The sequence below is a fragment of the Xenopus laevis genome, chromosome 8S (assembly GCF_017654675.1).
Source record: "Xenopus laevis strain J_2021 chromosome 8S, Xenopus_laevis_v10.1, whole genome shotgun sequence".
Lineage (NCBI taxonomy): Eukaryota > Metazoa > Chordata > Amphibia > Anura > Pipidae > Xenopus > Xenopus laevis.
In genome coordinates, this window is record NC_054386.1 from 48,353,600 (window position 1) to 48,369,835 (window position 16,236).

General features: G+C 40.6%; 1 protein-coding gene across 3 annotated transcripts in view; it reads right to left on the reverse strand.

Moving 5' to 3' along the window:
* The window catches only part of plp1.S (proteolipid protein 1 S homeolog), an 86,459-nt gene that overhangs the window by 20,653 nt on the left and 49,570 nt on the right, over positions 1-16,236 (reverse strand). Inside the window, 1 exon segment of one of the 3 annotated variants that reach the window (NM_001086265.2) lies at positions 1,799-1,868. The exons of 1 other annotated variant lie outside the window; for it this stretch is intronic. In NM_001086265.2, the coding sequence (NP_001079734.1) occupies positions 1,799-1,802 (4 nt within the window). In that variant the 5' untranslated portion in view covers positions 1,803-1,868. 3 annotated transcript variants of the gene reach the window in all.

Below are 16,236 nucleotides of genomic sequence, written 5' to 3' on the forward strand. Positions count from 1 at the left end.
CCGTTAAGTGTTGTGATATAACAGAGTGCATAGAGCCCATAAGTTATTACAAAGTCTGTTGCACCTGATTTGCACCTAATGAATTGCACATAAACACCCTTTCCACCACTGGGGCAATCAAATTTTCAGAAATGATGCAATTTGCATACATAATGGGTATTTACCATTGTGGACATTTACATCACATCTGCCACAATCTGGCCCAATTTACACAGCATGCTTGCAATTACCCTGTAATACCAAGAAATAATATTGCATTGTGGCTTTAAAGAGGACAGATTCTTCTAGGCACATTTTGCATTTGCTGCACAGTGCCTAGAAAACAAAATCAAAGATAAGATCTCTAAAAATATATTAGCACAAATTAGAGGGTTTCCATGCTAGGACATGTATCCTCCTAAGTTCACTCCAGATCTCTATTTAACATTTTATAAATGGCTTTTTATATTGTGAGTAAGGTGACGCACAAAACTCTGTACATTGCTGCCTGTTTAAATGGGATGAATTTCATTGATGTATGCTTTTTTGATATGTAAATTCAAGACCGTGAGATAGGATTTTGTGATGTTGTAAAATTTAATCTGGTCCTTTATATGCCATAAATTCTTACACTGCCTACACTTAATATTCTTTTCTGTGTCTAGAAATCTATCTCAAAGCAGAATATAGAGGGGAGTATACTGTATATACAAAAATGTAAAGCAACATAAGTCAGTATCCAGGTTAGTAACTCCCTAACTCCCGAAAGGGGAGAAATGGCAAATTATACATTGCAAAATTAATTTTAGGGCAACAAGGCATTGCATGGAATTCCAGCCATGGGTCCCCCACACAGGTAATTACTGTATTCTCCATTACTAGAGTACACAGCAATGGGAGGCAATTTGAGCATTGCAGGGCAGCACAGTGGCACAATAATCTGTATTACTGCCATGCAGTGCTATAGTCCTAGGTTAAATTTCAGTGAGGAAGGGCATTGTCTAAAAGTGTCTTGTATCTTCTCCATGACTCTCCGTGCTTGCATGGATTTCCTCCCACACTCCAAAACTTACAGGCAGGGTACTTAGCTCCTGATAAAATTGCCCATAGTTTGTGTGAATGTGATAGGGGCCTTACATTGCAAACTCCACTGAGGAAGGGACCAATGTGAATGAGATACAGTCTCTGTAAAGTGTTGAGTAAATGTGATCTATTTCTTTTCAGTTTAATACTCACAAGTTAAAATTGACCTAATTGTGTATGACAGGGACCTTAGATTGTAAACTCCACGGATGAAGGGATTGATGTGACTGATGTATAATCTCTGTAAACTGCAATAGAATAGGTCAGTGCTATATAAATAAAGGAAAGAATAATAATTTTGGTGGCATTCAAGATACTACCTGTGTGCATATTACCTGTCTGTGTATTACCTGTGTAATGCACAGACATACAATATATGTGCTGGAACAGCTCAACTGAAGGCCAGAAAGAAAGAGCTCACAGCCTAGAAGCAATGGCAATTGGATACAAGAGAAAGTGTAATATATTTTGGCGATGGTAAAATAACTTTGCAAAGACATTTAACAAATTGCAACAAACATGCTGAAAAATGATACCAATAAACTTAGTTATCATACATCCTTAGCCTTACATTTACCAACAATGCATAGTGCCCTTTTCTATTTTCTAATATATCATCACCAAACACACACTCTAAAATGTTTACTTTATTTCCCCATGTTATTTTAATCAGGAATCCTGGTTGAGATAATCTCTTTGACGGGCTCAGTGATGTAAGGTAGAGATCATTACTCACCCATGGTTCAGGAAATAGACTTCTTGGAAGAGGACCTGCTTGTGTGGCTAGCCCTGATTCTTCTCTTTCTGACTGTGCTTGCAGCCACTGTCCCTGGGTGTCATTAGTCCTCTCTCAATTGCCAAACCCCTTAACCCCTTTATTCCCAGCTCCATAGATATGCCTCTCAAACAGTTTAGAATCAGTTTGTGGAACCCTTCAATCCCCTATAAAGGTAGGGGTTAAAATGAATCAAGGGTGGGTGCTTGTTTCTTGCTGCCAACTCTACACCCCGTTCTCCTGACTTGTGGATGAATAAAGACTTATTGTGAGTTGGGGGCTAGGGAGCTGGTGCTGTACACAAGAGATTGAGTGTTAGGGAGTAGCAGAGAATGCACACATCTATACTATAGATGTAATATACATTGTACTTCTTATCTTCCCCATACGCCACAGAGCTAATAAAATATCTTTAGAGGGCTAAGGAAAATCCTCCTGGATCTGATGCCTCTAGTGAAGTGATAAGGATATTCATTGTAGGATCTTTGTTTTTATCTTTAAATAAGGTTTACTCATATGTTATGAATGTATTAATGTTAATTAATTTCCTTATTACACCTACAAGGTACAGCATACTCTGCCCTGTCCCCAACACCTCCATTCACCAGTTAGCAAGTACAGGGATCATTTTATTTTGCTGTTAAAGGTTAAACCATTTGAATCACATAACACTGAAGAGCATGTAAGTGCACACCCACATGCCTATTGTCGCACCTGATTGGGGCTAGAACTCTGGCAAGGAATGTTGAATTATGGGTGGACAACATAGTGACATGATGAAATATATTAACTGCAGAGAATGAGCATACTCATGCTAAAGTCAGGCTAAAACAAAGAAAAGGCTGGTTATTTGCTCATTTGGGGCTCCATGCTATAATGCTTCTAAAATAGCAATGATATTCAGAGTGAATCCATTCTGCAATTATATGTATGGAGTGTGGGTGTACTATCCATCTATCTATCTATCTATCTATCTATCTATCTATCTATATATATATATTCATATTATACAAAAGAGCCATCAATGTCCTGTCAATGATATCTTTATAAATGGTGCTTAGTGATGCCATCAGTTATAATTGGAGCATAGTGATGTCATTTATGTAGTTTTTGTGTATTATCAAAAATACTGTACCCACTAAAATATAAATATATTAGATGCTGAATTGGCATTCCATGACCTGTATCAAAGCACGCCTTCTGCGTGGCAAATAATTTCCTCATATTTTACAATAGAGGGGACATTATTTCCTATAACATGCAAACAAACCTATAAATATAAAAATAAACAAGGATTTATAATATAAACATACTATGCTCTTTTATTGATACAGCATCTCATCAGGATGAGATGCTGTATCAATAAAAGAGCATAATTTCACAAATTACAGAGAGTGCTGATCCTTTGTTTGTATAATATATATATATATATATATATATATATATATATATATATATATATATATATATATATATATATATATATATATATATGAAGTCCCACAGTGCCCGCACACAAACCAAAAAGTAAAGCCAGTGGTGCTCGATCCAAATGTGGTTCATGTATATGGAAAGAAGATCAGCACTCACTGTAGTTTTGGTGAATTCGTGTTGATTTATTTGTCAAAAATCACATCTTATCTTATCTTATCCATATATATATATATATATATATATACACATAGTGAATAAAGTACCCCCTCTTGTAAATTATAAGGATATTATAAGTTACCGAGGAGTTTCATGACCAGGTCATGGAACTCCGAGGTAACTTCCAATAGCCTCATATTTTGCAACAGGTGGTACTTTATTTATTATAATACACAAATTTCAGTGAGTCATGTGACAGAAATGACATCAGAACTCACCGTTTCTAAGGATATAATTTACAGGATATTCATGGCTTTTGTGTATTATATATATATATCTATCTATATATATCTATATATATCTATATATATCTATATATATATATATATATATATATATATCTCTATATATCTATATATATATATATATATATATATATATATATATATATATATATATATATATATATATATATATATATATGCTATAAAATATAGCTTTATAAATAGTTTTTAGTAATATCATCAATTATAATTGGCGCTACTAACCAAAGTCCCTGTATGTCACCTTAGTGACTAATATCCTCATATTATAGAAGTTTTATTGTTACATTGTGGATTGTGAATTTTGCAAAATATCAACAGAACACACAACTGTTTCTCTGTCTGCACAAGAAATAAAATAACTAAAAGAATAGGGAAGCCAATGAAGGAAAAGTCAAACCAGAATGCTGAATCATTTAGTATAAAGCTATAATTATAAAGCTATAAAAGGATGGATTTATATTTACTGTATGATTTTTTTATTATGTGGGGCAAGTTCTCCTTTACATGACTTTCCTAAATATTGACCTTAAAATAGAGTGGCCAGATCCCCATAGATCCCCAGGTGCTCCTTAGACCTATAAAAACAACCTTACCACTTGCACAAATGCATTTACAGTGCTTCCTTTTGTCCCTCTTGGCTGGGTGACAATGTGGGTTGGAGTAAACTCCAGGGACTGTCAGCTCCTGACACTGCTCAGCACCCAGCACTACAGATAGGGACCAGCTGAGGACCAAACAAAATAAGGATTTGAACAAAATAGAAGGGCACAGATTGCAAAAAGAAAGAGAAAAAGAAAGAGAGAGATACAGTAACTATGAGGCCTTGTAACTTGTAACAACAAACTTTATTAACACACACACACAAACAGACAGTGGGGTATATTTATCAAACAGTGAAGTTAGAGATTGCCACAGTCCTCTAGGGGCAAATTTACTAAGTCCTCTAGGGGCAAAGTGACTAACGCTGGTGCAAATTCGCCAGCGTGACGTCATTTCGGTACTTCGTTGATTTACTAACGGTCCCTGGCGTAACTTTGCTAGCAAAGGAGATAGACTCTAGCGGTACTTTGCTCCCTAGCGCCTGGCGAATGAACATAACTACGCAAATTCACTAAGATGCGGATTTTACTGAACGTTACCTCTTGGGCCAGACTTGCCTTCTTCAACTCAGACCAGGCAAAGTGCAATTGAGTAGATAGGATTCCTCAAAATTAAGTTGTAAAATTTTATAAGTCCCAAAAAATGCTGGCATCTTTTCCTTTTTTCAGGGTGATAGGCTGCAAAAGAGCGTAACCCACTTCCCCCTTTGCTTTGCTTGGTGCAGTAACGCTAGTAAAACTTCGTCAGTGTTCGGTGCCCTGGGCGCAACTTCGGATTTTAGTGAATTAGCGTTGTCCTGGTGAATCTATGCATGGCGAAGTGTTGCGCTGTGAGCGTAGCCGTCGCTGCCAAATTAGCTTTCTAGCTCTTTCTAAGAGTCCAATCAGAGTTTTGTCATAATCTGCTGTGGCTTCCTCTGTGGTGTTTCCACACCCATACACCAAGATGTCATCAGCAATAACCTCCACTCCTGGCAGACCTTCTACTGCTTCATGTTGGCTATGCTGGTATTCCTCTGGAGCAGTGCCAATCCCAAAAGGCATACGTCGCTACCTGTAGTGGCCGAAAGGGGTCCAGAATGTGGTGAGATAACTACTGCTTTTGTCTTGTTTAACTTGCCAAAATCCATCTTTTGCATCCAGCACCGAAAAGACTTTTGCTTTTGCCAAGTGTGGCAGTATTTCCTCTATGGTGGGCATTAAATAATGTGATCTTTTTAGTGCTTTATTCAGATCTTTAGGATCAATGCATACGTGTAACTTGCCTGGTTTCTTGGCTGCAACCATGCTGCTTATCCATGCTGTTGGGCTTTTAACCTTTTTCAGAACTCCCAGTTTTTCTAACCATATAATTCCTTCTTTTAGATCTGCTTCAAGTGGTGCTGGCACTTTTCATGTCTGGTGTTGCACTGGGGCACTGATGTATCAACCTCTAAGGCTAAATCTCCACGAATCTGCCCGTCTGCCTCTACCCTTAGTTATATTCTACTGGGAGATATCCAAGTCCTTGAAAGAGATTTTAATTGTCCCTTGTGATCCGTCATTACGCCTGTGCCCGCGACAACATTGTCGGACGCAGGCATCCGTGCCCGCATGCTTGCAGCGGCGTGCCAGCACCCCCGTGGCCTGAATGGGCGCCGCCATCTTGAATCTTCCGCCGCCGGGAGAGGACACGCTGCTGAGCGCTCCTTGACAGTACCCCCCACGGGGGGCCACTGGGCCACCAAGTCTTGGCTTCTGGGGAAATTGTTTGTAGAATTCCCTTACTTGCCAAACGAGGGCCATGAACATCAGAGTGTTTCTCCCAAGAGCATTCTTCAGGACCAAAGCCCTTCCAACTAAAAAGGAACTGAAGAGAACCTCTGGAGATTCTGGAGTCTAAGATCTTTTCCACCTAATAGTCCTCTTGACCATCCACAGAGAAAGCAGAAGGGGGAGACTGGTCAGTAGAGAAGCGATTGGAAATTGCCGGGTTTCACCAGGGACACATGAAACACATTGGGAATTCGCATCTCTGGGGGAAGCAGAAGTTTAACAGCCATAGGATTGATGATTTCCATAATGGAGAATGGACCAACAAATTTCAGACCCAATTTGGGGGAAGGCACTTTCAACCGGATATTTCTAGTGTGTCACCAACTTTGTATGGAGGAGAAGGCCGACATCTCCGATCAGCAGAAGTCTTATGTACAAGAGCACTTTTCTCCAAATTTGAAATAGCAGACATATGGACTGCATGATTGTCTGCAGCAGGGACGGTCAGACAAAACAAAGTCTTGTGGAAAAGCTTGAGGATGTTGGCCATACACAGTCATGAATGGAGACCTTCCAATGGAAATGGGGCATGCATTGTTATGAGCAAATTCCGCTCATGGAAGGAGATCAGACCAATCATCTTGATAGAGGGAAACGTGATTTCTCAGGAATTGCTCTAATGCTTGGTTTACAAGCTTAGCTGCTCCATTAGTCTGGGGATGGTAAGCAGAGGAAAACTGGAGAGTGATAACCAGGTTTTTACATAAGGAACGCCAAAACTTAGCTGTGAATTGAGATCCCCTGTCAGAGACTATCTCAGCCAGGAAGCCAAACTGAAAATAAATTGGATGAAAAGCTGGGATAATTCCACCGCTGAGGGGAGTTTTCGTAAAGGGATGAAATGTGCCATCTTGCTAAAGCGGTCAATCACTACCCAGATCCCAGTATTCCCTCTTGAGGGTGGAAATTCGACAATGAAGTCCATTGCTAAGTGAGTCCATGGACGTGAGGGGATGGGCAAAGGTTGCAGTAACCCACTAGGGCGAGTATGGAAAGTCTTGGATGTGGCACAAATGGTACAGGCAGCAACAAAGTATGAGGATGTGGTTGTAAGCCCCATGTAGAACCAACTTAGTGAAGATCCTAGCCCCTTTCAGTTGGTCAAAAAGTTCTGCAATCAGGCAAAGGGTACCGGTTCTTAACTGTAATCTTATTAAGTCCACTGTAATCTATACTGGGACATGGACCACCATCCTTCTTCTCCATGAAGAAGAAGCCAGCTCCAGCAGGAGAGGTAGAAGGGCGAATAAACCCCCGCTGGAGATTTTCTTGGATATAGTCCTTCATGGCAGAAGTCTCTGCTGGGGAGAGAGGATAAGTGCAACCTCTAGGAGGCATGGTTCCAGGAAGGAGGTCAACTGGACAGTCGTAGTGTCGATGAGGAGGAAGGAATTCTGCAGACTTTTTACACAAGACATCAGAGAATTCCTTGTAGAAGGATGGCAGTGTTTTCAAATCTGTCGTAGAGATAATCACCCTCTGGAGGGGTTTATCAGGAAGACCGTGCTGTTGACAGAATGGACTCCAATGAGAGATCTGCCCAGAGGACCAATCAATGGTGGGGTTATGCAAACGCAGCCACTGAAGACCGAAGACGGCTGGAACAGAAGGGCAGGGAAGAGGAGTAGACAATGGATACAGGGGAAGATCCATATATTTGGCAAAGAGAGCGTCCATAAATTTCCGGCAGCCCCAGAATCAATGAAAGCAGAGCCGACAATAGTCTTAGTGGCCAGACGAATCTGTAAAGGCAGAAGAAACAGGTGAGAGTTCTCTTGGGAACCTGGGATAACACCTCCCACGTATGTCTTTCCAAGTTTACCTGAGGACCATTAGGCTTCACAGGACAAGAGTTGGCAAAGTGAGACTGACCACCACAATATAGACAAAGTCCGGCCAACCGCCTCCGGAGTTTCTCCTGTTCAGAGAGACGAGACGCTCTTCTGATCTGCGTAGGTTCCTCTGGAGGAATCACAGTAGGCTGCTGGAATGAAGAAGGCAACAGGGGTCTTTGGAAGCGGGCAGCCAACGTAGGTTGGAACATCTTAGCTCGGTCCCTCTTAGCTCGGTCCCTATCTGCTTGATGTTCCCTCTGACGGGTGTCCACCTTGACAGCCAAAGCAATAAGGTCTTCTACCAGAGTAGGTAATTCACGGGAGATCAGGTCATCTTTTTGGCGAATAGAGAGGCCATTGTAGAAGGCAGCATGATAGCCATCATTGTTCCAACCAGTCTCTGCAGCAGGTGTACGGAATTTGACAGCATATTCAGCCATGGTGAGACTCCCCTGGCGAATCTGGAATAAGCGTGAAGAAGCGGTCGCAATTCGACCGGGAGCATCACACACCTTCTGGAATTCTTGGAGGAAAGCATTGGCATCATCAATTAATGGAGACTCCTTCTCCCAGTGCAGAGATGCCCATTTGAGCACTTTACCAGCCAGTTGAGTAATCACAAAACCCACTTTGGCTTGCTCTGACTCAAATTCAGAGGGTTGCAGGGCAAACCGGATCTGGCACTGATTCACAAAACCATGACAGGCTTGAGGATCACCACTGTAGAGAGGCAGTGCCGGAATACATGGAGCAGAGGCGGTAGACTGTGGAGCCGCAGCAACTGGAACTGGAGTAGGAAATGATAACTTCTCCAAAATCACCTCCAACATAGGATTGCCGTGCTTTGTATGCCTCCATGCGAGAATGTGACCCCAAAAGGCCCTACCGAAATCAGGCTGAGCTTCCTCAGTGGGGTCCATGGCCCAATTATAATGTCAGGGGGCCTAGCGGCTGCCAAAGGGGGTGGTCCAGACCAAGGAGGAAGCCAGGAACAATGGTCCAAGATCGAGGTATCCGAGGGGTTAAACAAGAGAATAGTCAGGTCACAGGCAAAGTTCTTAAGGCAGGCAGCGAAGGTTCAAAGACCAGGACAAGCAGGGATCAAGATCAGGAATCAAACAGGAAAACACCCAGGTACAATGCAGGAATTGATACCAATAATTGAACAGCGTCTCAGCGTCTCGGGCACCCTTTTATTATGAATTTTGGAGCCAACTACTGATGTCATCGCGTCTGCATCATTACGCCTGTGTCCACACCAACCGAGACAGTCAGATTAGTCCTTTTTTGGTAACTTTAGTCGCTTAATAAACACCAAAGTTTCTGCCAGCATCTGACACCATGTTTCATGAGGCCTTGTAGCTTGTAACAATGAACTTTATTAGCACACACACACACAAACAATGTCACAAAGCTTAGTGGCTATAGTACTCATCAAAACAGTAGATGGCAGAACATGTTAAGCTGTCTATATATGTAAACAATAATAGAATTCAAAAGAAAGAAAGAGTATCAGAATGCAAAATGATTTTGTAATCCAAAATCAGCCCTTGGATTCTGTGTGCTGTCCAAAGAGTATGGTGTATAGCACAATGATAGAAAATCTGGCACTTTCCAGCAGTGTTAAGCAACTCCCAGCAGCCTGGCACTTGTATTATTATCTCTGGTACATCTAATGGTACATGTGGGGGATGCCTTAGTGTTTCAAGCACTTGGCCCAATTTTTGTAATTGTGGCTCTTGTATCGAGTACGAGTAACAACTGTGTACACATTGCTATTCTTCATAAATATGCTGTGCATAAGATACCATTTTATCAAATATCCATTTGTGACAACATGAATTTATGTTAGATATGCACTGGAATTTGCAGAAGCAGACATGGCAGCCATGATTTTAGGGGAGTAACTACAGGTATAGATTTGGTAAATGGGTTAAAGGGCAAAGTGTGATGCTTTATCTGTACTTAAATTACCCCATGGAGGCCAAATAGACCCTTAAGAGACTGCACTACTAAAAAAAGTTTGACTGTGTATAAAACAATTCTACATAAGCCTTAGGTGTGTGCTACAACTGAAAGGGTAGGCAGTGTCCTATGGGAATCTCTAGATTCATTTGCTAGATATTTAGGGGGCTTCAAAAGGAGATGGGACACTCATACAACAAATCAAGTTGTTCACACTTTAATACCCTGTTGACCATGTTGTGCTATGACAGACTGATTTTGAATTATTTTGTGGTTTTTGAATTATTTCATTATTTGTTGTGCTGTTTTCTGGACTGAGGTAGGAGGCTAAATGGAAAATCACCCATAAATTTAAAAGTTGCTTAGAATAGGTTCAGCTATAACTATAAAGCATCTATTTAAATGTAAAGCTTCCCTTTCAAGAAAAAGAAATGCCATTTATATATGGTACACGCCATGCAGAATGCACCCTCCCAAAGGAAGCTGCAGAAAGCACTTGACCCCATCCAACATGGCAACCACCAACCCTACTGCACTAATTTATAAACATTGTAGCACACGCACTGTAGGTGGGCCTGAGGTGTGTGGAAATAGTGTGACTTGCTGCTAGTGTATCCTGGGCACCCTGAGGCTATGGGTAACTCCCTGCAACTCCCAGCAGTGTGTAGTGGCCCCTTTAAACACCTTACCTTCAGGTGGATCCTGGGTAACTCCTGGTGCACAGATAAATCAGGTTGAAAGTAACAACAGTCCAGGGTGATTGCTTCAAACAAATAACTTATTTTTGGATAATGGCTCACAGCATTCAGGCAGTAAAGCTCTTCAAGTACAATCACAGCACACAGTGAAAACCCTTCACACTTGCAATTATGTTTAGATCCCTTTTAGGGATCCCCCAGCACAAGGATCCCATGGAGTATCTTACTCCTTGGCCTTTTACCTGCTCCTTAGCTCACCCACTCATGTCCCTGTCTGGCGGTTTGATCACTGCAAGGTTGCTAACCTTAACTGCTCTCCTTGGTGGAGCCAGAAAGCTGCTCGCTAAAATAATCTGCCACTATCTTTCACTCCTAGAGCGACTATAACATAAATTCCTTCCACTAAAAAATGTTCCCTAACTTGGGGATATTGTCTTGACCCACTCCTGTTCCCACCTCCTCGCAAGGTGGGATTCAGGAAGAGAGCCCTGAGCACGTTTGCTCTCATTTCAAACACTGCCACCTACTGGGTAAACCTTGAACTACAAAGGACCCAGGAAAAGAGACATAGCTGTCTGTGTAAATCAAAGAACAACTTTAGGTGGCTAAATACAGTGGAAACTGACTAATTAAAACCATATCTAAACCTTAGGATCTCTAATACATACATGAGTAAATGGAGCGATTTTAGGGATGCAAGTGGTGTGTGTTTTGAAGGTGGGACTGCAAGGGGATATATCAAGAATACATGGCTTTCCTTGTCTTTGAATTAGTACAAAGACCATTTATTTTTGTTGAAAATGTTTTATTCTCTTTTCCGCCATTATTTAATTTGCTGTACGTGTATGTACAGCCCTTCTCACTTCTCTGGGAATCCCTAGCCTTTACTTGGGTACTTAGTACTGTCCAATATAGGGTTTCCACCTGTCTGGTTTTTACCCAGACAGCCCAGTTTTTGGAAGGGCTGTTTGGGTGAAAACTGCCTGTCTGGATTTCCAAATTAGCAAATCCTGACAGGACATTGAAGTAAATGGTATGGCAATCAGTCAATCGCAACAGGTATTGCAATATTTACTATAGTAAGCTTACATGCCTTCTAATATAGAAGGAGGGCTTTTGACCATGTATGGTATTTCTGTGTACCCTTTGCTCTTATGGTAAATGCTCTGTAAAAAGTTATAAAAGCTTGTTGTAAGAGGAGTGTCTTTGGGAAGTTCTCCTGTCACACTTAAGTACTATGCTGTGGTGTGATTGTGACAACTTCCTAGGCAAAACTCTTGTCTTGTTTGTCTTTGTCTAATAAATAACCTCACATGTTTGAATAGCCTTTTCTCAGAGTTTTGCTTTTATAAACGAGGTCTGGGTAATAAAAAATACCTACATATACGGTGACCCCGACGTGATAGTAAGCCAGTGATCCAAGAGGGACACTGATGAAAGTATAAGCCGGTTGCTGAACAACTGAAGTTTTAGCCAGTGGTCTAAGGAGACGCAGATGTAAGTATTCCTGCGCAGAAGACTCCATGAAGTGAGTAACATGTTTTCTTCTTTCTTTCTTCTTGTTTCTTGTTTTGTCAACTGTTGTTTGCTTTTCATGATAGGAGTATGCTTTTTTCCTTACCTTTTTTTTTGTTCTTTGTACGTATCTTATTCCTTATCATGAAAAGGTTGACTAGTCTATAAACATCTTGAAATAGAAATTACACGTGTTTGCTGATTGATAAATGAAAAGGATCCCTGATTGCTGTATTCAATGCTTGAGGTTGAAACTGGATACCACCCCCGGGAATCAGCCTGGTGCGTGAATAAATGTAGTATAATTTGTAATTTGTGTGACATTGCCCATAAGGAATTCGTGGCTCTTTCACAGAGTCTGTTTGCAGTTCAGGAATTATCTGTGTTTCCTGTTTAGAGGGCGACCTAACAGGCCAGAGTGTGGAAAATTAGGGTTTCTAAAGGGAATTCTTTTAGTGTGTGGAGTGTGAAAAACATTTTCCTGCAGGTGACTCGAGTCTATATGTATGTTTGTCTCCCCTGTCTGTTTTTATAAACTAATGTTAATAGCTTGCTGCTATGTTTTTTGAATCCTTACATTGTATATAGGTTGTAGCTTATGTGTTTCTGCATGTCTGTTAGAGCATTCTTAGAATGCAATCCTGGTGAGTATGTTATAAAGAAAAGGACTTGACTTGACTTGACGATTATATGAATTTGATGTGTCTGTAATGAATACATACTGTTTTTGTTCTCTTTAATGTTATGAGCTTTAATAGGGACCAATTGTAATATTTGTTCTCTGTGTCTGTAACTAACATTGTCTTCTTTGGTATTATTCTCATAGTAATTGTAGTTCTCTTGTGTATTTCTTTTTATGAATGGGTTACTCGTGAATAAAGATAATACACTTCAATTGTCTCTTTAAGTGTTCTCAAACTAACTTTACTTTTATTTTGTCTTTATGGATAAAATTGGTAACTCTTTTTCTATTTGATATTAAGTATTATTTGTGATCTGACAAAACTAAGTTCCAATAGGTTATAACATCTAAAACATCCTCCTAGCTATTATAGAGGAGTGCTCTAAGTTTCAAAGCCCTTGTTAAGTGTAACAGCAGAAGGGGGACAGAATACTGAGTTTTCCTGGCCAGAAAACTATAGTATTCTTCCCTTTAGAACTTGTTATAACAGATTAAGCATAAGTGTAAGGGCAAATATTTTACTATACACATTACACACTTAAAATTGAGCTAGCCACGGAGTACTGATTGACCTGGGCACAATATGTTGGTGCTTTAGGTCAGTGCAAATTAGTTATATGGTAGATACATACTACCGATCGCATACAGAGTATAGCAAATACAAAGTGTCCCAGTACTGGGCACAAAACACAACCATTGAAGGATTCAACTTCCCGTGCCAACCTCTTCACCCCCTTTGAGAAATTTCCCACAGAGTAGCGATCCGGGCGCACTATATTCAATTGTTGTTGTTAACACGATATAGAGGATTAAATACCCTGTGCCAACCCCTTCACCCACTTCAAGATCCCTCCTATCAAGTGGTGTCCTCGGCACCCTCAAACAATGCCCATGATGAAGTTGCACCTTTTATCCTAGAGTGACATACCAAACCAGTGTGCCTTTAGCGTAGTAAATTACTGCTAATGAAGCTGTTAACCGGATCATGAGACGCCACCAGCCCCTTCACCCACATCCAGTTCCCACCCGATCCATATGGTTAAGCCCTGAAAGGTCCCTATCAGTAGTCCTGCCTAACGCGAAACTAAAAAGTGCGCCTGACGTGCGTTTCACCCTCCAAATTGCGGGCTTTGTCAAAGGCATGTGTAAGCCGGTAAAGCACATCTATTTATAGACGCAGGATCCGTTCGGCACCGTTTGAATGGGCCTATCAGATCCCAATACGTAACAGAGGGGAGAGAGACATTGTCGACATCAGGTTTGAACCTAATAGGTACTAGTCAGCACCGCCTCCCCACTGTATGCGCGTCACTTGGAATCTATGACAGACTGTGCGCTTGTCGGCACTCACCTGTCATTCCAGCAGGTACTCGTCTAGCTGACTCCATGTATATCAGATACAATCCACTCTAGACTGAGCGCGCTGCGCACTCCCAAAAAACTAATATGTATATGGAGGACACCTTTTTTGAAAGCTAATCAGCCTAACATTATGTGGTATGGCAGGATAATATGACATTTGTCTGCTACAACCGATACGCTGTTGCTATCTGTTCATTCCCAAATTGCCCATAAATTACATGTCACTGCATGAAGATTGCCTGATTAGACTAGAGATGTTCAAAAAGCCCTTATGGATACATTCTTACTAGTCAGTAGAGAATTGTAGTGTGTGCTTCGGGCATTACAATATTGATACTAATAACAAAATACGTGACACACCTGTTGTTACAATAAATCTAGTATACATGTAACAAAATGTACTGTATGTATAAACTATCACTGTAAGTACCCAATGATTATATGAAAACATTCATGGTAATACTTTCATTCAGTCCATTCGGACTCAGAATGAATATCCATTCGCTCTCCTTGGATAAGAGGGCTGTTTCCAGATCACCTCCCCTTATTCCAAGGGATACCTTGGAGAGACCCATTGTCCTCCAAGATTGTTCCTGGGAGTCTTAAGTGCTCTCAAATGGGCTTTATGAATAACATTATATGAGTAACCCCTTTGAACTAAACGTATAGTAAGTTCACTTGCCCTTCTTTTGAAGGCCTGTGTGTCTGAGCAATTACAATGTAGTCTCAGGAATTCCCCAACCGGAATTCCTCTCTTAGTTGCCATTGGATGATGGCTTTGGAAGTGTAGTATAGAGTTGGTCGCAGTCTTTTTGCGAAACAAATCAGTGCCAATAGTACCATCTTCCAGAATGGATATAGCATTGTCTAAAAAGTCAGTACTCACATTACTGATGGTATGTGTAAGTTTAATATTGAGAGAATTATTATTTACATGGTTGAAAAATTCAATCAAGCTCTCTTCGGTGCCCATCCAGAAAAACACCAGGTCATCAATATAGCGAAACCAATAAGATATGTATTTGGTGTATTGGGCCATTTGGTCCACACAGACCCAATTCGCCACCCACCATTCCATAAAGAGGTTGACATATGTGGGAGCGAATGCTGCAGCCATCGCTACACCTCTTACTTGCAGATAGAATTTTTCATGGAATACAAAAAAGTTGTGATTGAGACAGAAGTCTGTGACATGAAGTCTATAAACTCACTGTCCCAACCATTCTCTGTCTACATGAAATATCTTATGGCCTGTAGTCCTTGTTTGTGGGAAATAGAAGAGTAGAGCGATTCTACATCACAACCCACTAGGAAAGTGCCCTTCTCTACTTTCACTTCCATTAATTTTTGTAATAAGTCACCCGTATCTTTAATATAAGAAGGGAGAGTGGTTACAAATTGCCGTAATTTTGTGTCAATATATTTGCTGGCCTTTTCGCATATATTGCCATTGCCCAACACAATGGGGTGACCAGGTGGTTTGGTCAAACATTTATGAACCTTAGGGAGCATGTAAAAGGTGGGGGTAACAGAAATGTTGTTGCGTAGTGCCCTGATTAGACCTGTCTGTAGGCCATCCGTAATCAGATTGTTATACATTAATTAATTAATATTTTTAACTTTGCCGTTTCATATTCATCTGTATTTTTGTTTCTGGATCTCCTAACTCTGGAACGTTTGACCCACATGAAGGTAAACTTGATGCAGTTTGGACACATACACGATTTACTCTGGTACAGGTTAACTCTTTTGATTATTCTTCAGATGTGAATCTATTATTTCATGTCTTTGTTATTAAATATTGTTGTGCTGCAGTTGCAACTCAACAAGAGGGGAGTATTGTATTGTGGGTTCTGCTGTTGTTACTATTTTTTTTCTAATTTAATACATTTTCAGTTCATGAGAATGCAGCATATGTGCTTGTGCCGCTGTTGCAGTAGAGAAAAAATATTTTGGGTATATTGCATCATGAATCTGCAAGTGTAAAACTATGCAGAAGTAATTTAATGGAT